A 25,100-nucleotide genomic window follows, 5' to 3' on the forward strand; every position below is an offset into this window, starting at 1 on the left:
AATCGCACTGGACTTGGGTAAAGGCCCCAAATACTTTTTGTGATTGGCCTCAAAATAGATCAAAAGTAGATGAAGTTGTAAAGCTTGGTTAGTTGTATGTTATTTTGTCTTATGAGTTTTGTCTTCTGATATCAATCACAAAATTGTATTCCTCAGACATGTTTCGGCAGACCACTGGCATATGAGGCACTCAGCTCATAATGTTTGGCTCGTGCTGCGGGATGATTTGTACAGAAAAGCAAGCACAATGTCGGCAACGCCCCCTATAATTTATGCACAAAGTGACACCCCCTTCCCCTTCCTTCCCATATCTTTTAAGCAAATTTTTAAATATTTTTTGTGTACAAAATTGTTGACCCCCTAATATACACACACGCGTGTGTGCACGCAGACCACACACAGAGAATATTTCTTGGTACCAGAACCCACATTTGAACCCTTTGAACCCTTTGATTTATTATAGGCATTCTCACGGGATCACTGGTGGTTTGAAGGTTTCCAGATTTGAAACTGGGAGACTGAGTGTGCCATAATATACAAGGACCAAATTGACTATAAAGCATATCTGAAGTGCTGCTTTCATTGTAAATAATGTTCCTGTTTGAAATAAATTTAATGACTTAAGGAATAAATTTGCATGTGGAACTGTGATATTGTCATGCAAGGCAATTAAGGTCACAACTGAATTGGTATTGATGATTATTGTGCTCGCACAGAACATGCATGACAAATTCCCGATATTTGTACATAGAGGAGTAAATATTTTTCATCTAGTGAAGCTGTCCATTTTGAAATTAAAAATATTATTGAAATAGAATTAGTTTGCATGTATGTGAATGCTCGCTTTAATACACATGGTACTAGAATTCTAAACAGTTAATGTATTCAATATTTAAGGCTTATTTTCAGTGCAAAACTTTGCAGATTCTGATACCTTTTGGTATGGACTTACAGCAACAAATTATCAAAAATGCAAATTCAACTTGAAAAATTATGCAATGAAAAAAATCCTGCAAAATCAGAGTTCAAATGATTCACTTGAAAAACCTCATCTAGGGTGAAAAGTGATTTAAAGAGTAAGTAATCTACTTGTCACATGAAAAACACAAGCAGCCTCTGTCACAGACAGAACTCAATATTTGTTTTGTTGGCACCTATGAGGGTAGTACAAATTATAGCATTTTCTTTTTGCGATTTATGCTTATAATTTTGTTTATTTGTTATTTAAAATCAGCAATGTATATTATATGTCATGAATAAATGATAATTGCATTTTTATTATATTTATTTTGTTGGTTGCACCAAAGCTTTAACTGTTGAAGGCGTTTTGCACCCATCGCCTTGAGAGCTGCAAGAACTGCAATAAAGATAGTGAAAGAGTTAAAGAAAAATGGCTACACTTGATGTTTCATTTTTATGATGTCATCTTGTCATAAAGAAAAGAGAACGGACAACTTTAATGGGAGATGGGAGGCCATAGTTAAGATATTATTATATTTCAGACATTGTAATATGTGTTTGAAGGTATCCAAATACCCCAGGACATGTATTGTTGTGTGGAAAAAACAGTATATCTGGCAAATTACAGAAAAGTCATGGATTTTGTTTTCACAAAAATTTGGGAAGCCTGACTTTAGACTAGTACGCGCAGGCAGATAGTCAGATTCATGCAGACAGACACTCATATGTAAAAGAAGTAATTTATCATGTTTATGCATGTCACTATCATAGTGATAAATTCGCATCTGAGCTCCATGTTAGTCTCGCTCTCCATCCCTGAACAGCATTATATTCCCTTCCACCCAGCACTTTCTCCAAAGGACCCATGAAGGTTCCAGGTAGAATCGGCCTTCAGCAACCCATGCTTGCCATAAAAGTTGACTATGCTTGTCGTAAGAGGCGACTAAGAGGATTATGTGGTCAGGCAAGCTGACTTGGTTGACATGTCATCGGTTTCAAATTGCGCAGATCGATGCTCATGTTGTTGATCACTGGATTGTCTGGTCCAGACTCGATTATTTACAGACCGCCACCGTACAGCTGGAATATTGCTGAGTGTGGCATAAAACTAAACTCACTCACTCACTCACTCACTCACTCACTCACTCACTCACTCACTCACTCACTCACTCACTCACTCACTCACTCACTCACTCACTCACTCACTCACTCACTCACTTACTCACTCACTGTCTGCAATGCCCTAATGGAAGCAAGTGTTGATTTCCTTAAGTTCTGAAACCCCATCTTACTGGTGCTTCTTTAAATTACTTGTTTCTTCTAAATTACATATTTATTCAGAGACTATGCTCAAGTCAAGCTGCATGCTCTTCTGTAACCCATAAGAAGCGACTAACAGCATCTGGTGGTAAGACTTGCTGATTTGGTTGACATATGTCATCTTACCCCAGTTGCATAAATCTATGCTCATGCTGATGATCACTGGATTGTCTGGTCCAACTCGATTATTTACATGCAGCCAACATATAGCTGGAAGATTGTTAAGTGTGACATGACAACAAACCAAGCAAGTCTAGTTGCAAGTCACCTCCTCTCAGTGTGGGGATCAGATTTCCAATCCCAGTTAAGGGTATTAAAAATCACATTCGTCAGCAGAAGTGTATTTGAATTCAGTGATGAATGTACTTCCATGAAAATACACTTCCATGAAAATGTATGACCATGCTCATTGGAGAGAATGATTCAGAAAATGACTGTGATTCAGAAATTAAATGGAGTGTCACTATCAGTCATAGTGAAATGGTGATCTCTTAGTGAAAGGAGATCTCATAGTGAAAAGAAGAACTTACAGTGAAATAGTATTCCAGAGGTTCAAAAATCGCATCACCTGATGCTTTGGACAAGTCAGTTTTCATTTCAGACAATCAAATAATGGTATCTTACTTATCCTTTGACTTCTAGATAATTTCCACTTATAGTTTCAAACTACAAATATTCTTAGATTTCATTTCATATCTGCTCATAATGAAGCTATTAAGTTCACAATAATAATAAAGTAGAGCTAGTAGAGAGTGAAAGTATCACTCCTCGATAAATAGTCCAGTAAACATTAACATCACACATTGTGTCATAAAATCAGGGCAAGTGGAAAATTGGGACAATTTACTTCATGAAGTCACTCGAAGCTTATCAAAATATTTTTGAACCCCTGTAATCAACATGTTGGCAGATGGATGGAAATTATTCATGTTCCCAAGGGCACATTTCTGATTGCCTTGAGACACACTCAAAAGGAAATACTGATTTCCTGCAGATCTCCATCATCTGTTTAAATGGTTACATAACTTCCCTAAATCTTGTACTTCACTAGCTGTTAGCCTAGTTTTAATATTTTCAAGAGTAGTACTTGTTGACCAGTTGTGGCAGGTCTTGTGAATGTTCAAGGCAGGAAACCTCTCCATGTGAGCTTGAGTCAACACCTCTACCCTTGCATCTCATCAATATGGCTGCCTAAGAAGTCAATGACAGCTATATTGATATAAAATCCATATCTGATATCTTTGCATTTTTCATTTCAGAAATGTGAGGATGATTTTATAATGTTAAACTGAATGCAATATTTAACTATTAAAAAGCAACATCTAGCATATCTATGTTTGATAGTTGCTCACATGATTCACCTTCCTGATCAAATGACAATTTCTGTCAGATAATATGTTTGCCATATTTTGCAAATCTAAGTACTCAGTATTTTCCTTGTTGACTTCAGGCCACCAAAGACATTTTATTTGTAGGAATTGTGGATTCTGTTGTTTTGTTCTATTTCTTTCTTTCGTTTCGTTGTAACTTGCTACAAGGTTCTTATGAAATACTTTCATAGTAGCAAACATGAAAGATATGTTAGAACATAAAATGGGAAATTCATAATTATTTTCTGTTTTCTACACATATGTTTAATCAGAAACTGGAAAAAAATATATGTTATCAGCAAATCAGACACACTTTCTGCTGATAGACATCGGTGTGGTATTTGACCTCGTCTAGACTGTGTCCTTGATAATTCCATAACCCGACCTCATCTTATCCTCCATACCAAAACCCCACTCTGCACACACCACCACTACATACCCTACAAATAAAACCTCAACCTTCTGCACATTAGCATTCCACACACCAAAACGTACCCAACACCAAACCACTCCACATCCAACAAGACGAAACTCCACCCCAACTAAACTAAACATGATAATAGCTGAGTCATTGTGTCTAAGCATATATTATGTGTCTAAAGATCCACTCAACCTCTAATGACGTGCAGTATCATAGAGTATCTGTATCTTTGATTGGCTTGTACAAGTTTCAGAATTTCATCAAATGTGAAATTTGCGTTATCCAATGTCATATATTGCATTGGTTCACTTTTTAAAACAAAATGTGGAAGAAACTTCTCTCCAATTCATTTTCAGAAACTTGAAACACCAATTACAAATTGATGCAACCAGCATCAAAGACACAGCCTCAAGGTCAGAGCTTTTATCCTTGTCACTGTCAGAATATTGAACTTGCATGGTAAATACCTGCATTAAATTGGCAGTCAATTTCAGCACATTTACTACAGGAATGAGTAGATAACATTTGGTTCTTTCCCTGTGAAACACCGAAATCCAGTAATGTTAAAAATGTTTGTGAAAACAGAGCTCCAGATAGGAGCGTAATTGTGTATTTTGTGCAGTAAAAATGGGATTTACTCCTTTAATTACAAATCTGGAAGTACAAAAAACGGATAAAAATCACTTAAAATGCAATAGGTCTATAATATCTTGCGTACTTTACTTAATTAACTAAACTGGCCTGCAAATGATAATTCATTGTGGCGCCTGAACTCTACAACAGCGTTAGCACATGTTGAGCAATGCCTATATATACATATAATATTGTAGCCATAGCCACTGAGATCGCTGTAGTAGTCACGGGGCTTCCATGTTGAGTATTTATAGATAGCTGCCAACTATTTGCCATTATAAGAATTGCTAAAATCTTACGTCTGTTGAGAAGCATTTTTATTTATGTGTTTATCGGCGTTAATTATCCAGTAAGGATAACTCTGGGTGAAAATACTCAGTTCTTTAAACTAGTGGGAGTACACAAAATGCTAGTTACTCCTCAAAACATGCAGTTACTCGTAAACAAACAGACATTGGAGTAAACACCCAATATGCTTGGAAATTATCTGGAGCTTTGTGAAAATCAATTTTCCAAAACAGATTTTGTCAATTTCAGAGAGGAAACAATTGTTGCAAGTCTTCATATGTCCAAGCGAAAATGATGAAATCATGTGCTTTTTGATCAGAGGACTAACCTATCTTGTGATTTTTAGATTCGATATTGTTTCTGTCATGTCTTTGTTAAACCTACAAGAACATTGTGAAATATGTGAAACAACTTGATCTGGTGAATGATCACATTTGCAATTAACTATCTGTCTCACACTTTTTATTATGACAAGCACTAACTTAGGATAAGCTTTAATTACATCCTGCCTCTGAGTAACACTCATGGATTAAGCCTCTGAAGGCATCCTTGGTTTTGGTTTAAACATATTTTTATTTCAAAATGTGCTGAAATCTGGATAGGCGAATAAGCCAAGAAGCTTATATTAATGCCGCTCCAGTGTGTTAAAGTGTTCCAATAGGTGGACATGTAGTTGAAGTGATTCGACGACAAAGATCAGTAGTAGGACCAAATAACAAAGAACTGTTGGGATACATATTCACCGCTAATACCCTGGAAACTTTTGGTAGTAAATACTTTGGGAGGGGGGGGGTTCAAGAAAATGCTAGCTGTAGACATGTGTGACAGTTACATTTTTGTAGTGAACTTGCATTGCTGATTGCAAATGATTTGATTTTTTTTAGGAGTTAAAAAGTGTGGGTTAGGAAGTGTTGTGAAAAAATGTTGAGCATTTTAGCAGGTGTGTCATCATCTGTCGATACAGGAAGCATCATATTGTGTGTCAAAGTGTTGCATAAAACTCATGTTACATTCTTTGTCCGGTGGATCATTTGGCCGTTCATTGTAATAATGATTGTAATAATAATTGTAATAATATTATAGCATTAGCTCATGATCACTGGTAATTTCTCATTGCTTCAGAGGGAACCCGTTTTAACCCTAGTGAGTGCATTTGCACTTTATCCAAGCTTTTCCTTTTGAGAAGACAGGGCACTCTCTCTTTTTTTGTATCTTTTAGATGCTTTTTCTAGGGCTGTGCAGTATAACCAGTTTACCAGTATTTACTGATTTGTTCATACATAAAAATGTTACGATATGCTGAAAGAAAACCAGCATGCATGCATTCGGAAAATTTCTTAACACTTGAAAATGTGATGATAGTTCCATTTTTCACACTGGAAGTCATGCATTTGTTGTAAAGTGGCAATTGTGTTAACCCCCTGGATGCCACAGGGACATATATTGTGTTAACCCCCTGGATGCCACAGGGACATATATTGTGTTAACCCCCTGGATGCCACAGGGACCTATATTGTGTTAACCCCCTGGATGCCACAGGGACATATATTGTGTTAACACCCTGGATGCCACAGGGACATGTATTGTGTTAACACCCTGGATGCCACAGGGACATATATTGTGTTAACACCCTGGATGCCACAGGGACATATATTGTGTTAATGGTGTTGGAAATCATCATGGTGAAAGTTTGAAGTTGTGTTCTAAATTTTTTCTCAAGTTTTTCGCTCTTTTTTGCATCTGAATTTTTATATATTTTCACATTATTGACCATTGATCTCTCGTATGTCCTGACCAGGTCAAGTTGCTGTCTGAAATCTCAGGGCTTTTTTGAAGAGTGGAGAAACTAGTTCAAACTAATTGTTGAAGTTAAATTGTATTTTCCTTGTTTCATTAGTGCCAAATATCATTTACATTTTATATTGTCATGATTAAAAGTTAGTAAAACCTTTGGCATCGTAATATGTCACAGTATGAAAATTGTTTACAATACCCACACCTACTTGTTGCCATTTTCAAATTTTTGATTGAGTCAAGCGTTTTTGTTAATCATGCTTTGAAGAATTGAATTCTGCAAAAGTTCTGTCTTGGATTTTATTGCAATTACAGAGAATTTATGCATGTGTGAGAGCCCTCTCTGAATGATGCAATACTGTCGAAGTGGGCGAGTTTGAGGTGGATGTATTGATGTCTACACCTCTCGGTTCTTACTGGAAAGTTCAGGACTAGACAGTATGCCAAGGCATAGACATTACAAGTTGGATTGAGATACCCTCCATGTTTGTTTATGTTCACTGAGACCATATATTGGTCAATGCCCATCTTGGTCAATACATCTGATGGTCAGTACATCACTTTCTCCATTCCTCAAACTTTCGCTACTGGCTAGCGAACAGTTATCGCTGCAATGCAGAACAAGGGACTATGTATTCAGCACCATCTGTCCGTCCATCCGTATGTCTTTTGTTTTGTTAACGCAATATCTGATGAACTCTTGTACCCAATGCCTTAAAATTTGGTGACAGCCTGCATTTTGAAATTAGGCAAACACCAGTTGATTTGAGTGACCTTGACCTTATTTTCAGCGTGACAAAGACACTTTGTCCTCTTTTCAAACTTGTGTTTATGCATAAAACATTGCAACCAATGTCTATCATTTTGTTAACAGCCTACACAGTGTGATTGATCATCCAGACACTAGTCATTTCAAACATCCCGTGTGTGCGCAAAAAAGTAAAATGTAGTGAATATGTTATAAACATTTCATTACTTTTTTTCGTTTTTTTTTTCCTCCAATTTTTTTCAGTAGTTTTTCAACCTAATCAAAGAAGAGTTTTCTTGATGATAGATGAGCTTTTCACCGATGTATCCTGCTTGTTTACTAATCATGTTTCTTCCATAACACGTCCAACAGGAAGCATGTTGGTACACATTGTGTTTTCGAAACAACTAGGAAGAGTTCCAATATGTTCATGTTGTTAAAAACATACGAAGTTAAATCTGTCATTAAATTATTGTCTTTCCAACTTTGAACATATTGAGCACATTTCATACTTGGTATTTCGTTTTAAAAGTGAAATTTAAAAGATCAAAACTTACTCACATTGTGAATGTTGATATGAGCTGATTTTGGACGGTTTATTCACCCCTTATTTTATTCTTACTAATTGTCAAATTGTAATGAATTAATGACAGGAAATTTGATATGTCTTAGTGCAAGGAAACCATAGCATTAATCATGTTAGGTTATTTAAGTTTTAACAATGCAACTGACAGCCATTACAGCAGACGGCCAACTATGCAACGATTCAGCCAATTGTCTTGCTCGGAAACAAGAACATAGAAATTCTCAAATGGTTCTGTAATTATGTTTAATGTGAAATTTTATGCAAAACCATATATATCTAAGTTACACCCTCACTATATGTCCATCATGTGAGATACCACCAACCCTGCTATTAAAATTTTAGAGCAAAACAAACTTTTATTTCTTTACCATGGAAATGTTTTGGTATATCCAAGATCTTTCTGAAACTGCCGTTCAGAAAAACAACAAAATTGACATAATCATATTTGCACATGCGCTATACAAGGCTGTAACCAGTACCCATTACAGTGCATTCCCTTCACAACAAATACCAACCCATGAAGATCTCAGATGGAGTTTTTCGTAAGCGGCAACTAACGGGTGGTCATGCTTTCTGACTTGGTTTACAGGTCATTGTGTCTTAGTTGTGTAGGTTGACGTTCATACTGTTGATCACTGGATTGTCTGGTCCAGACTATTATTTACAGACCCCTGTCATATAGCTGGAATTTTGCTGGGGGTGTGTTAAACAGCAACTGAAACGAAATACCACACCAAATTTTAGTTAGGTTGTGAAGGTGAGTAGGGATGGTCCCTTGACTGACATTGATTTCATGAGAAGAGGGGATCAAATAGTGTTAGGTGAAATACGTGAGTCTGACTTGTTTTCATGAGATAGCTGATTGTCTACATAATAAACCTAGGCAGTGATCAGCCACATTCTGCCTAGATAGAGAAGTAATTCGGGGGTGTAAAGATTGTCTTTTCAATACCATTTTAATACCATAGTGGATTGGTTGTGATAATATTCTCATAAAGAGAAGAACGCTCTCTTGTGTTTTTCAGTTGTGTTGGATGTTTTGTCATGTATAATAGCCTGCCCTTCTGTTCCATTGTATACAATTGTGAGTAAGTGTATACTGTGTTACGTTGCTATTTTATTAATATTAAGGCAGTATCACAGCAGGGGACACCAGAAATGATCTTCATGCATTGTGTACATGTGGGGATTCCACTACAGTTGTTAGACTTGCAACAACTACAAACCATCTGTGTCATGACTGTCATGGTGAATGTCGCAGGTGTTGCGGTAATGGCAGCCTTTATCTGATGGAGCTCCCAGCAAAGATAATTATCATTGATATTTGACAAAACAGAAATTTAAATATCGCTTTCATATACAGATGGCACATGAATATTCAGATATTTTATGCAGAATTTGCATTAGTGCAGATTCACAATGCCGAGAAACACAATGTATCTTGAACAAATGAAACTACTTCTTTCTAAAATTCAAAGGGACCACTAGTTTGTGTTTGTTATACACATTTTGTGTATTTTGTGATGAAATAAAACTGAATGGTCTTTTAAAAATAAAATAACACCAGTTGGGCAGGCAGAGATTACTCACAAGTATATTTTGACAGAGATATGGTCACTGGTTATTGTGATATGTCAACACTATCGTCGTGCTCAAAACATGTCAAAACAATACATTTTATTATTGTTTCACTGAATATTATGAATAATACATCATATTGTATTAATTACACCCAATTTCTGACATGTATCATGTTCAAATGAAAGTGGAGTTATTGCTGCCCTAGCTGTCTGTATCTATGTTTCTTTGAATGCAAGATTTTGATCCATATATTTATAAAAGAAGTACTCTAAGATTTATCACATCTTTCATGAGAAGAATGAATGCCTGTAAAATTCTGATACAGTTTGATAACACCAAAACCAGTGATTTACCTATTTCACCTGTTAGAAGTGAGTGTTTTTTAACTTGCTTGATTGGCATTTTAGAAGACTCTATTTGATGGACATGAAGAATTTTCTGGATTTCCTCTTCTTTTATTCTTTTTGTCTTGTTATTGTAGCCCAAGCTGCAGATATAAAAAAGAAATAAATGAAACAGAAAACACAAGGAATAAAAGGAGATGAAATTATTTATGTTCTTCAGCTTGTTTTGCATGGTATATTTTGAATGTGGTAAAGGACCCTTACGGCATCATTTAGGTATTATGAAGTGTTAATCTGGTATGATTCTGCAAATATTTTGTTACATTAAGATGAGCTGCAGAGCTCCATGGCTAAGTTTTACAGGATTTGTTCCAGAAGATGATCGCTATGGGAGATTATCTGCTTTGTGTATATATATATATGATTTTGTTTGAGGAAATATGTGTCCAATAAGTCCATCAAACATGACAGTGTCAAACTTTTTGTTGAAGTTTCTGTTGTATTGAAGTAAAAGGCTTGGTCCCCTAATATTCCAATTTAACACAGACGCTGGGATCTGTGTCAGATTGTGGCAATATGTTAATCTGCTGAAAACATTTGTCATCTGTTCATCTGTTACAGACTGCCTGCATGAAGAATGAATTCCCAGCCACCAAGTGGTCAGCCAGGGCAGGCCCCTGTAACGCCAGCTGCAACATCAACATCAACACCAGCAACCACAGCTTCATCAATTCCAACCACACCAACACCAATTCCCAGCTTACCAACAACAATGGTTACCATATCAACACCAATGCCTAGTTTATCAAAAGAATCAAGTCAACCTCCTGCCAAGAAGATCAAGCTCAGCACACCACCATCAGTTGTTCATGAATCTGCAGCAAATATTGCTGGTCCACCATCTCAGGTCCTGAGCAGTCAGACATCATCTGTATTGACCAATCAGACGCCTCCAATTGTGTCCAATCAGATGTCATCATTGCCTCCTGGAACCATCAGCCTAACTATCACCAATGGTAAGTTTTAAGGCAGTACATGCACACCCAGCAGTTTAACCACATCCTAGTCAACAAAACCTTATTCGATGCTCATACCCCATCTCTCCGGTTCACGAGGAATGTTATTGACATGCCAGTACAAAACAGACACTACCACAGACTTATTCTAGCATTCATAGATGTACGCCCCTCATGGTTTTCGCTTTGCTTGTCTTAACCCAACATCTCACTTCCCATGATTTTGCTCAGCTTTTTGCTCACGGTATTTGCACAGGGGAAATCTGGTTCCTGTTATGCTGTGCTGGAGTTTCACTGACCCCAGGCAACGGCTGCACAATTGCATCCTCTGGCAGGCGAAAAAATAAACATTATGATCATACAAACAACAAGGATGGTTCCTTTGTGTCTTTTCACAGCATTTTCTTCAATACTGTTGCAAAGTTTATGTGAGCGAATGATGACTATTGTTTCCTTTAATGAAGGAGAATAATATTTAAGCAGTTTCTAGAGGCAGGCGAAATGTGAATGATGACACTTACACCACTTTCAAAAACAAAGTGTGTGTCAGTATTTTGAGTCGCATAATTGATTTTGTTGGTATTTGTATTTAAGCAGTTTTGAAGAGAAATTGTTGCTGATTTCATATAGTTAGCTGACTGGGCCTATATTTTCGAAGCTATCTCAGCACAAAGTGCCATACATTGACATTACTTTTGACTAAATGATAAGAGAGAATTGAAAATCTAAGTCAAGGTTTGGAGGAAATATTAAATGCTCAGTATAAAAGTTTTGAATCATAATACTGGTTACGAATGACAGGGTGTGTTCATGCTTCTGGTATTTGGCCTCTGGATTTTGTCCATACCCATTTGTCATTTGTTATTCTGACTACTTATGAAATTAATCATACCTAGACTTTACTATCAAGACATTATGTATCAATTGTAATCAAGTATGTGTGTTTTGTTTTTTGTGTCAGGATGTGCTTGTTAGAATTTTTTTATCTGTCATGGTAATACAGAATTTGGCATCCATGATTCAAGCACAGGCAGACTGTAGCACAATCAGGGTTGCGCATCGTAGAGAATATGACCAGTCTTCTTACATGTACTTTTGATGGTAGCTATATATTATTTTGACATGAAAAATATTTTTTGAAACGAAGCAAGGGAAGTGCGTTACCACCCTTTACTCACTTCGCACGCATATAAGAAGACTGGTCATATTGCGCAACGCCAGTTGCTGTACAGTTTGCCTGTGCTTCAAGGAAATTTTGGGTCCTAACCCCATGGAAATATTGTAATTCTATCCTTTAAGGAGGCAAATCTAGGTAAATGTACATTTAAGGAACTCAAGTGAGTTGGATGGGCAATGTGTTCTTTACATTCTTGTATTTAGAAATTATCACTAAACTATTATATATTGCCTCAGAGAACTTTACAGGTCTACAGATACATTTGTATGCATATTTTCACAAGATCAAGCTAAAGCCATCATCAGATGTCACAACCGGTATGCAAAACATGAACAAGTGCTAACATTATTGTTGAAATGTTTCAATGGTTATTATACATATGTCAGACAAATGTATTATGTTAAAAAATATAGACAGCTGCTCAATACAATGAATGTCTACATTATTCGTTTACATATAGCTTGTTATAAAAACAAGTATATTCATCATAAAATTCATATGAACACAAAAAACGAATGTTTGAGATGAAAGCATGATTCAGACGTTTAATTAAGAGTGATTTTAGAAGTGAAATCCATCCTGGTACTGTAGTTTTTATGGCTTGAAGCCAGTGTCAGAGTATATGTTGGCAGTATGTGTCTAACATCATTTAGAGCATGACAATATAGAGAGAAACAATCCGAAACAAGTCATACATGATACAAACTGATATCAGTAATTATTCAGTCAGTTAGTAGTTGATTAGTTAGGTTGAATGCTGTATTGGAATCTGTATGTTTTACTATGTTCTACACCACGGTGCCTCTACATAGCAGTGTTCATGATGGTTTTTCAAACTAAGAGGACACTGGGTCCTGTAAGTTTCAGATGTCTGCCTGACCCACTGAAAATTCACAGGAACCACAGAATTAAGTTAAACAAACATTTCAGATTTAACATTTCTTACGACTGGCATTGAAATTATTAACATTATATGATAACAAATATAACGTTTATAAACAGGAAACAAGTGTCACATGCCACAAATAACAACTTCACACAAAGACATTGTGAAATATTCAGTCAGACACTGGGGCTGGCAGGTTGGTGATTTCTATCTGACCACTGGCGAATGTGCCCGATTTGTCAGAGGGTCAGACGCTATTCGTGAACTCTGACATAGTTAACACACAGTCAGCAATTTTGCTTTGAATTCTGGACAGTTTTTACTGTACTTCTGCAGATGTAATTTTGAAACTAGCAAGTACCAAAACTGAATGTATTATTATCTGTATTTAAATTATTAAAATAAAAAAAACGTGTCATGATAATTTTGCTCCCCGTCACTAATCCCCGATGATAACACTTCAGTTTGGTTTATTGTACTGGAAAGTAGAAAAATTGTTAACTTTTACTCTTGTTTTTACCAAACATGTCTGAGGGAAACGTTAACTCTTCAGAATATTTGTGGTTCTTTTAGAATGTCTTCAACATCAGAAGGCAAGTATGTGTCACAAAAAAAGGCAGTAATATCTGAGAATTTCATAGAATAGCAGTTATCCAGTAGGTAATGTGCCAGTGGTGTGATCTGGAATCACCTTCTCTGTAACCTCATGCTGAAGTTGCCCTTCATGACTTGTCAAGTTTTAAAAGAGCAATTGATGTTGCATACTCATGATCATCCTGTGAACATGCAAGCTCAATTGCCCTAGAAATATAAACACGTCCATCCTGTGAACAGAGACGCCAACCTCTACGATTTTATCATAGTCACTACGAATTTTAACGTCAAACTACACCAATCTGATTCCACTAGAAATCCTACGAAATTAAAACAAAATGCCTTAAAATACGGATATATAGACAAAAACATATACTTTGAAATACTTTTCGGACTTCACGTACCTTCCATTCATCAAATTTAATGACATATTTGAACTGGAATGACTGCAAGTAACAAACGTAAAATGTAAGTGTAAATAAAATCGAGTGGTCATACATGAGAACAAATGACAGATCTTACCTCTGAACACCATTAGAAAGCACCATTTTCTAGGTATTCATTGTTTCCCCTGGACATGAAAATTTAGGAGTCATGACTCCCTAGTGGCATGAGAGTTTCATGGACATGTATTTGGGAGTCAGTTTCAATTCAGTATGGAACTTTCATCAAGATATCAACTGTGATTGTTAAGTAATGATTAAAAAAAAACAAGGTAAAGCAGGTCATCTATATAATCAGCGCTGAGCAGCAACAGCAAAATACGAGCTTAGATTATCTGAACTTCGGGCCCAGTATCATTGCATCAACAATGACGTAAGCTTTTAAATTCACTGCATATTAGAGATAGTGTGTGAAATGTGCAGGTTTTCTGGTTGTACTGGTTGTATTCCGGAGAGTTCTGTATAATTGTGCTGTTTTTCCAGCCTTACAATGAGAAAATAAACACAAATAATCGAAGTGTGTGTCATGAAATTCACAAACAAATGAAGATGATATGTAAGTTTGAATGTTTAGTTCCTCATTGTTTACATTTTGTCAGTTTGATGACAACTTTCTAAAACTACTTGAGCAGTGTTTCCTTCACTGAAAGTAATAATGGTCCTTTTTCTCATTCTGTATGCTATAAAGTAAATTCATTACCAAGTCTTGGGTTTTCTTTACTAACTTTATGGTTGGTTGCCATGTCTGTCTGCTTACCAGAGGCAGCCATTGTGCAGTTATTGCCTATTTAGTACCACAATCGCTTGCCAAGTCAACAAGACTTAAATAGATACTATGGATGAGAGCATTTGCTTCGAAATGTGAATATGCTGGACAACAGACACTGGCACTTTTGCTGTTCTTTTCAATGGTGTTTTTAAGCTAACTTTACCGGTTGTCAGTTTGTTGGCAAAAGGTGATGAAACCAGTGATTTGAATTTAGTCCAGTATCTCCTGATTTCTGACCATAATACTCTGTCACTGACATCTATTTTTTTATATAGGCTTGACTTTGACTCCCATTGTCTTTGTTACACCTACGACATGCTCCATCCATGATCAATTTCAGTCTCTCACATCCATATTCCCCATACACTGTTTTCACCTGATCGCTTGGCAGCCTTATTCCCCATTCATTGTTTTCACCTGATCGCTTGGCAGCCATATTCCCCATACATTGTTTTCACCTGATCGCTTGGCAGCCATATTCCCCATTCATTGTTTTCACCTGATCGCTTGGCAGCCATATTCCCTATCCATTGTTTTCACCAGATCTCCAATACCTATATTCCCCATGCATTTGTTTTACCAGATACCTGACACTCATATTCCCCATTCATTGTTTTCACCTGATCTTCAACATCTGTATTCTCCATCTATTGTTTTCACCTGATCTTCAACGTCCATATTCCCCATCCATTGTGTTCATCTGATCTCTGACGCACATAGTCCCTATATATTGTCTGCATGCAACTACTTCATTTCCATATCATCCAACTGTCCCAATGTATGAGGGTTTCTATGGTAGTTTGGTGATGGTGCTTGTTGGTTGTGGTGGCACAGGTGCTGACTCACCTGTACAGGGCAGTGCATCAGTGGTTCCTAATCCTCACTGTGGACTCAAGGCACATTTCTCCTCCAGGTGTAATCAACCTGAATGCGCCACCAGGTGGTGTGGCAGGGAAGGCGTCCAGTGTACCCCAAGGTGTGAGGGGCGCCCAGTCCACAGTCCTAGCTGGGGTAACAGGAAGTCTGGTGAAGGGTAATATTGGTTTTTGTCCTGGAGCATGATGGGTAGAAAAGTCAGTGTGTCTAGAAGACCTTACTAGAATTCCTTGCATGTGAGGTGTGATAAGACAACCAAGCCTTTGTTCATTTTTCTTTGTTTCCTGCTGTTTTGCATGCATTCATCAACTAACATACCCTGTTCTTTATAATCATGCTGTACAGAGTTCACTCCCTTTGCTACCAGGATCTGCAGACTAACTATAATTATCATCCTTGGAATGTCATTAGTAAACCCTTTCACTCAATTGGTAAACATCTGTAAGCTGCATCACTTTCCTCCTTTATTCAGTCCCTGATGCAAGTCTTTGCTGAAACTCACAAGTGCAGAAAGGGTTTATGTACATTTGTCCTTTAGGCCACACCAATTTTATTTCTTGTTTTACAGATTTCTGTCTTCAGAGAACCTGGGGGATTGGGTAGCGAGGAGCAATGTTGTAGAGCATATATAGAATGAAACACAAGAAAACTGATGCAGTATTACATTCCATCCAGCACTCTGAATATACTCTAAATTTTTCCAGTACTCCTATATTGAAAATATAAGGAGTACATACTCCTGATGTTGCAAAGTTACCTGAAGCCACACTCGTTGAAATGCTGTTTCTAAGACAAGTATTGTTCGATAATTCAGTTTAAAATCTCTGAGTACATATACTGGTGTTTTAATGTCCAACAAACTGCCTTGCATAGTTTAAAGTTTGCTCCCGTAAATCTTAACATTAAGATTTTGTTTTTGAAGTGGGGAAATATATTTCTATTTCATTTTCTCATTCTTGAAAAAATATGACCAGCAGATCTGTAAAACTAGAAATATAATTGATCTGGCCTATTTAGAATTTAAAAGTAACTAACTCTTGCTGATATATATGTGAAAAATAATTAATTTCACTAGTTTGTGGACATAACAGTGAAAAGGAAGACTTTCTAATGCTTTGTTTTATGTTTTTGAATTGAAAGCACTCTCAAGATAGAGGTTTGAAGTCCAAGATACAAAGCCTAGATATTTCTGTCATAATGTGCCATTAGATTGACTTGTCCTTCAGGAATACAATGTCTTCCAGTGATTAATGGTGCTCTCTGCATTCATGACAATAGGTGTTTCCCTGAATTTGGTTTCTGGGCCCACTTGCACACAGCAACCATAGTTACAGTCAATCTTAGGACCCTACAATCAACTTTACAATCACAATACAATTGCCCTAATCCACTGGCACAAAGCCGATCTTAGCACGAATGTAAGTTGGCATGAATTTAAGATCGCACCCTTAACCAAGATCGAACTCTTAAACGGTGGAGGCAGGAATTTCTTAAACGCGACTCCTGTCTATAGTTGTCTGCAAGTGCGCATAGCATCTTGAGCAGATCAGAAGTGGTACTGGTTAGTGCACACAACTGACATACCTTCCTCAATCTCACCTTGCAGAATTTTCATGGAAAGAAAAAAAACCAAAACAAAAAAACCCACAAATCTTTGAAAGAACAGATAACATGGAAGATAACATATAAAATCACTCGTACCTCGTGAGTTATTCTCTAATTTTTCTACATACTGTCTTGATTTATGAACTAAGAATTTGATACTGCAAGCACAGAAATGTTATGTTGTATGAAAATATTAAAATGCAAACAAATGCATTAATAAATTTGGGTCTTGAATTTTGACCTAATAATCATAAAAATTGAAAGATAAACACAATTTCCTTTTGATTTAACACCTAAATTTGTCATGATTTGTCCATGGCTGTCAGTGAAACATAGCATCTGGTATGGCATCTGGTTGGTGTAATTTGGAGTAAAATCCCATTTATATCCCACAAGTATTAGTTTTATAAAGAAATAAATGGGTAACATGACTGTTGGAGTGTTGTGGAAAATAATAATGTTGATAATCATTTTGTTCACTACTGCAGATGATGATATTTCTGATGTTAAATCGATGCTGCATTGTCGGTGTTGGTGAAGTGTCGAGGCAACTCACACACTTTTATGCTATAAAAGCAGTCTCCAAACATAAAGCTAATTATTTGCGTGAAATTGACACTAATTTGAATGCCATTTTGTTACTGACTACAATTCTCTTAGCTTCTAACACTTGGTTGCGACCAATTGTTAGCTTTGATTGTAACTTTCAATGATCTTAGTCTACAACCGTTTTGTGCAAGTGGATGGCGACTGTAGCCAAAGCCTAAAATCACAATTTTAAGGATTTACAATAATTGCAGTGCTAAGATGGTTTTGTGCAAGTGGGCCCTGGACAATTGGTCTTCATTTGTGAAATCCGTGTTTGAGTGTATCTGTTAGGACCTTGTGTAGTTAGATGATAGCCTTATGAAGTAGTATACATGTTGTGTTGATGTTTTGTGGCTGCATGCATCAGTACATTGTAGATACATCACTGGTTTGTGTTCCCTAAGTTCTTCCTTCCCCATTAATACATGCGACTTGTGTGTGTATTTTCAACTAATGAAATGCATTACTACTCACGGAAGTGAATCAAGCCTTCATAGATGGATACATTTTGTATGATTTTATTGCCTGATGTCAAAATATTGTGTAGGACAGATATCACATTGCACAGTACATAATTGCCATAAACTGCTGTTTTGCTGTAAACTAAGTGTTCATTAGGGTTAGGTTGTCTTAAGCCTCACAAACAATATATAGAGTTGTGTCCCTTTGGTGCACCAGAAACCTATGGTTGTGGGTTGAGATCCCTGACTCAATCCTTTACTGCTATCTCCTACTTTAACCAGGCATAGGATGTTTTAACTGGAATACTAACGATCTCAATCACGGAGAACTCATTAGCCTGGGCTCTCTTGTTTTTTGGTTGAACAAGGCAGCATCATAATTTGTTTGTCAGAAAAAGCTTAAGTACGCAGCAAGTTGTATTTATTGTGTTAAAAGAATGTGATGTATTGATGATGCTCAAAGTTTTGTCATGTTAAAATGGATAATTAAAATACTAATCATACTTGATAACTACTTTGTATTGGAGCACGGTGGACGTCTGAAATGCACATCGAGGGTGTTGTTTAATGTGAGCTTCAGTACCTTGGCCCAAATTAGAAAGTTTGGCAGCACCTTGCAGCATAGTTTGTCATGGAAGACACCGGATATCAGTGTTGTACTGCTAAACAAGCAAGGAGAAGTAACTCCTCATTGCTACTGCTTTTGTTGCTCATATTGTATGAAATATAAATGATTATGAACTTACATGTGCACTTGTGCACATACCACTCCACATACAAGACCTATGAAGATCTGGGTAAGAATGTATCTTCAACAACCCATGCTTGTCGTAAGAGGCTACTAATGGGATCGAGTGGTCAGGCTCGCTGACTTTGTTGGCACATGTCATTGGTTCCCAGTTGTGCAGATCGATGCTCATGATGTTGATCACTGGATTATTTGTTCTAGACTTATTTACAGACTGCTGCCATGGAATAATGTGTTATGAAACTAAACTCACTCACTCCCCATGTGTATGGTTTACTTGTCCAATTTTGACATCAGTGGAATCTTGTAAGGTTGGAATGATATACTAGAAACGACCTCATAGGTGAACACTGATGACGTATTTTGGCTATTGTCTCCTTGATGGCTGTCATGGTCTGTACATTTTTCTCAAAAAAAAACCCACCAAAAAACATTCTTGCATTTACATATGTATCATACTGAAAAAAGAATTCATGAAAATTTTGGATTTTGGTTCAGTAAAAGAGCTCATGCTCACATACTAATCCTTATATATTACATGTTGACAGCTGTTGATCATTGTTCAATTAGTGTGGACAGTTACCTAGTGTGTTGATCTGTTCCTGTTATTAAGAAGTGAAGATGCACATTCCTTTTGCAGGCCCAAGGACTCGCATGCCCTTAAAAAGCCACTCTCAACAGGCAGCAGGAGTGCTTACTACCAGTATGCCCTTAAAGGGACACGCCCATCAAGCATCCAGCTCACCCAACACCATGGTAACAAGTCACACACAGCTGAAGATTCCTAACCCCTCTACATTCCCCATGCGAGGCCCCACTCCCATTCTCTCCCCCAGCCAGGCACTCCCTGCAGGAGCCACCTTGACCGTGACGTTACCTGCCCGTACATCGGTCCCACTCCAGACAGTGGCTACAATAGGGCAGCCCATCATGACTGCTGGAATGACTGTCAAGACACTCTCTCAAGACAGCTCCAGTCACTCGGCAGGTCATTCCATTCCATTACAGCACATGTCAGCTCTTCCTCGACAATCCAGTGCAGCTCGTTCTCCACATCAGCAGGTCACGATACACCCAATAACACTGTTACCAAGACAGCCACTTCACACACAGAGACAACAGCTATTACAACGCCCAACCCGATTTTCCCAGCAGCCGATAAACATGCAGAATGCCCGACTTCCAGCCTCTCATCCTAGCTTGCGCCCAGTGTCTGCACCACAGCTTACCTTCCAGATTGCACCAGGAGCATCTCAGGCAGCACAAGGACTAGGTCCGGGTCAGCAGCTGCTGCAACAAAGGCCACAGTTACTTGCTCAGGCTCGGCCACAGCTGGTGATTCAAACAGCTCGACCTCTGGTGCCCAGCACCCAGGTGACAAGCCCCATGCTGCACTCACCTCTTCTCCTGAAAGACCCCATGCAGCAGGCAATGGTTCACACCCCAATAATTCTGAAGGACCCACCGCCATACCCAGGGGTGAAGACAGATGGCATGACATCCATGGTGCTGCAGACCCAACAGGGCATGTCCGGTGGGGTCATCATGGCCTCTGATCCGAACAGCCGACCCCAAAATGTCGTCATGCCACCCCCTGTAGTGTCTTCCTTAGAGTCAGAAAGTGTTGGAAAGCCTGCAGCATCAGTGGGAGCTGCAGATACAGGTCATGGGGAATCAAGGACAACAGTGGAAGCCAATGAGACCAAGAAGGTGGCACGAGATGGAACTGGAACACATAGAGGTCCAGAGGCACACCGAGCAATGGAGGCACACAAGGGTCCTGAGGCAGCTGGGGATGACAGCAAGGTGAAGGATGTTGGCAGTCAGCCAAGGAATCTGCCCAACGAACAGAAGCAGCCCAGTGTGAAGAATCAGTCTGGTGAACTGAATCAATCTGGTGTCAAGAGTCAGTCCAATGAGCATGGTCAGACGGAAGAAGCTAAGGGTACTCATGGAGATGACACAGTGACAGAGGAACCTGCTGACCCGATGGATGCCATGGTGTGGGAGGATGGAGTGGCTACACTGCCTGGCAGTGACTTCAAGGTGAGCTTGCCCATATGGGATCTAGAGTGATGAACTGTTATCTCTGTTAGATCAACATCAGGTCTATGGCATTATTTGGTGATCATTCCTGGTATGTTATTTGCTGACGTGAAAGGTCAACTTGTATCTAGGTATGAGTGAAAAAAATGTGATTATGACCTCTGTGATATGGTTTCAAGGTCATCAGTGAACCATGACCAGATATGTGAAGAAAAATAGTGTTTTAGTCAACAGTTAACCTTTTTACTCAGTGTGATGACACTAGATTTGAATAGAATGCTTCAGATGTCTTTGTGGTTGTAGTTCAAGATAAACGAGTTCGGTGCTATGGAGTTGATCACAGATGATGCTGCTGACATCGAGGGTGCAGGAAACACGACAACCATTACCAACAACAATCACTTATCTTCAGGTAGGTCATTCACAGTACACGCCTGATATAAACAGACATGTCTGCCAGGGCACTGTCTCATTCTGGAGTGTTTGTCAGGACACACAGGGTTAGGTGTTGGGATACAGACCAGGTTATCTGTCAGGACACAGACTAGGTTACCTGTGGGAACACAGCCCAGGTTATGTCAGGACACACAGGTTCATCTGTGAGCACACAGATCGGGTCATCTGTCAGGATACACAGGTTCATCTGTCAGCACACAGTTTGGGGTATCTAACAGGACAAAGAACGGGTTGTCAGGACACAGGCAAGGGTACCTGTGAGAACACACACTGGGGTATCTGCCAGGACACACACTGGGGTAGGAACATATACTTGATATCTGTCAGGACACAGACCAGGGTATCTGTCTGGACACACTGGCTTTTATGTCAGGACACAGAGGGGGGTATCTGTTGGGACACACCAGGGTACCTGTCCGGACACAGATTGGGGTATCTGTCAGCACACAGACCTGGGTATCTGTCTGGACACAGTTTGGGTATCTGTCAGCACACAGACCTGGGTATCTGTCAGGATACACTGTCTTTTATGTCAGTACTCACTGTGGTACCTGTTAGTGCTCATTAGCTCATCAGTCAAGACACACTATGATACTTGTCAGGAGACACTGGATAATCTGTTGGGACACACATCTGGTTATGCATGCTGTGCAGATAATGAACTTTCTGTGTCTGGTTACAGCTCCTGCAGATAACGATCAAGTGCAGCAAAAGCAGCAGCAGCAGGGTGATCCTCCTGGACCGGATAACGCCAAGCCCAGTGACAACAGCATTGCTGATGTCGACACTACAACCACAGTGTATGCTACTTACGACCTACTCTATATTGGACTTTCGATCCTTTCCTTTACGAAATAAGTAAAAATGAAAATAAATTCCTTGGGGAAAGTGTATATTTAACAGAATGACATTATGTAATACCCATAGGAATAGAAAACTAGTATGTTTTCTAGTCCTTAACTGTGTATATCATATTACTCTCATTTCATTGTTACAGACAAAAACGTCACCAAATGACTGATCTGTAATACAAATTTGTATGTACTTGTATATACACAAGTATATCAGAAGTATATCATAGAACTGGTAACGCCTTTTGTAATCACAATAGATAGGTGAATTGTGTGATTCAGGTTGATGGTTGATATAATTTTAGAGTGAAGGTTGAACCAGGGACGGAAACTGGAAATGAAGTGGTTGCTGTGAAGGAACGAGTCGGTCCAGGACGACCAAGGTTGTTGCTGGGGATGAAGAAGAAGAAGCGTAAATTATTGATGGGAGAAGATGGTCGACCAAAACTGAAGATCAGCATCCCTGGAAGTGAAGAAGATGGTCTGAACAAAATTCCCTCAGTGCAAGGTGTGTCTGTATGAACCTGGATGTGTACGACCAACATTTCTGTTGCTGACAACTATGGTCAGTTGGTACTTATTATGCCCCAACTACGAAGTTACAGGGTGTATAGTGTTCATTCTGGCCTTTCGTCTATCCATTCGTCTTATTTTAGTGTCAGTAATAATCAGGAATTCACATTAAGCAGGTTTTAATTAAGAACAACCACGTCTGTAGTGCAGTGGCTAGAGACAAGCCTGGAGATCCCCGGCCGCGTCATACTAAGAGATGTTACAATATGGTACTTGTTGTTCCATGCCTGGCACCATTAATGGGTAAAGCAAGGACTGGTCTGCTCAGAGTCAGTATAATGTGTCCGAGGGGGTATTCTTGCTTAACCGCAGCATGGTATCTCAGTGAACTAGTACCATGAAACCAGGGGCCCGTTTCACAAAACTCTCGTAAGCCTAAGGTCTCATAACTTTTCTCGTAGCATTGGTACATAGGACATAGGAAGCAGGAATGCTACGAGGAAAGTTACGAGATCTTAGGCTTACGAGAGTTTTGTGAAACGAGCCCCAGCTTGTACAAGCAGCCAGACATACACACACATGCGTATCATGATATGAGCAATATTTTCTTAAGTATGGTGTAGTAAGTACAAATGATATGGTCATTTCTAGAATGTATTTTTAGTCCAGTGATGATCAAGGTTCGGGTTAGAAGGTAGATTGTTTCTCCTAATTGAAATATTGTTCAGTGAATAATAGAAGCTGTCTACCCGTCAGTGTGTGGAGAGGGTATTCATACTGATTAATTATACTGCTACAGGTCGCAAGTCACGAACATTTTCCTGGAGCCAGTATCTCGAAGAAGAGCATGCAGTGGAGGCATCTGCAAAACTCTTCAAGAATGTGAGTTTATTGTCATTAGTTCCGTCTGTGTGTGAACAGTAATGTGAATCAGCCTGTGAAGATCCAGGAGAGAATTGGTTGTCAGAACCCATGCTCGTCGTTAGAGGCAGCTGATGGGATAAGTTGATCAGTCTCGCTGACTTGGTTGACACATATCATATACAGATTACATAGATCTAAGTTTATACTGTTGATCACTGGATTGTCTGGTCCAAATTCAATTATTTATGGACTGACACCACATAGCTGAATGTAGCTTAGTGTGGAGTTACTATATGTAGTTTTGGTGCGTTGCTGAAGTGTGATGCCTGTATGGTGTGTGTAGTGTCTGCATGGACTGTAGTGTGCCATCATGTGTCTTGTCTGTAGTGTCTTGTTCATGTATGAACTATAGTGAGTAGCTCATGTGAGTGCTGTAGCATGAAACGTGGGTGTTTTTGTTTGACGTTCATGTGTTTAGTGATTTTTGTGACTGATGTTAAGCATGCCTTGTGTGTAGTGGCAATGGGGTAGCCTAGTGGTGAAAGAGTTACATTGTCGGGATTCGATTCCCCACAAAGTATGAAACCCATTTCTTGGTGTTCCCCTCTGTCGTACTGCAGGAATATTGTGAAAAGCGACATAAAACTAAACTCACTCGCTCGCTCACTCACTCACTCACTCACTCACTCACTCACTCGTGTGTAGTTTATGTGGGAGCTTTTTTGCATAGTTCATGTGTATACCGTAATGTGCATTTCCTGTAGTGTGTGCCACAGTACATAGTTTATATATTCACAGTGGTCTCTCACCATCTTTGCTGCAATATAGTATCATGGGTTAATTCAGACTTGCTAGACCAGACTGTTACATCCAGTTTTCTTACAATGGGTTGCAGCCATTTCCAGCCAGCCACAAGCCTGGGTTCAAAGTTGGGATGAAGCTGGAAGGCATCGACCCCCGTCACCAGTCCCTCTACTGCGTGTTGTCAGTAGCTGAGCTGCAAGGACATCGAATACGACTACACTTTGATGGCTACTCCGAGTGCTATGACTTCTGGGCCATGGCAGACTGCCCTTTCCTCTTCCCCACTGGCTGGTGTGAGAAGAACGGCAAGACACTGCAGCCCCCCAAAAGTGAGAATTCATCCGTTATAGTAAAATTG

At 38.7% G+C, this 25,100-nt stretch overlaps 1 protein-coding gene across 2 annotated transcripts in view; it reads left to right on the top strand.

Annotated features, from left to right (window-relative positions):
* Positions 1 to 25,100, top strand: part of LOC137290578 (lethal(3)malignant brain tumor-like protein 3) — a 38,522-nt gene that overhangs the window by 1,535 nt on the left and 11,887 nt on the right. Inside the window, exons 2-9 of one of the 2 annotated variants that reach the window (XM_067821616.1) lie at positions 10,667 to 11,061; positions 15,844 to 15,963; positions 19,849 to 21,254; positions 21,558 to 21,666; positions 22,393 to 22,510; positions 22,867 to 23,069; positions 23,874 to 23,956; positions 24,834 to 25,071. In XM_067821616.1, coding sequence (XP_067677717.1) covers positions 10,683 to 11,061; positions 15,844 to 15,963; positions 19,849 to 21,254; positions 21,558 to 21,666; positions 22,393 to 22,510; positions 22,867 to 23,069; positions 23,874 to 23,956; positions 24,834 to 25,071 — 2,656 coding nt within the window. In that variant the 5' untranslated portion in view covers positions 10,667 to 10,682. The remainder of the gene's footprint in view (positions 1 to 10,666; positions 11,062 to 15,843; positions 15,964 to 19,848; positions 21,255 to 21,557; positions 21,667 to 22,392; positions 22,511 to 22,866; positions 23,070 to 23,873; positions 23,957 to 24,833; positions 25,072 to 25,100) is intronic. The other variant, XM_067821617.1, reaches the window with a different exon arrangement.

This window comes from Haliotis asinina, chromosome 7 (genome assembly GCF_037392515.1).
Source record: "Haliotis asinina isolate JCU_RB_2024 chromosome 7, JCU_Hal_asi_v2, whole genome shotgun sequence".
NCBI lineage: Eukaryota > Metazoa > Mollusca > Gastropoda > Lepetellida > Haliotidae > Haliotis > Haliotis asinina.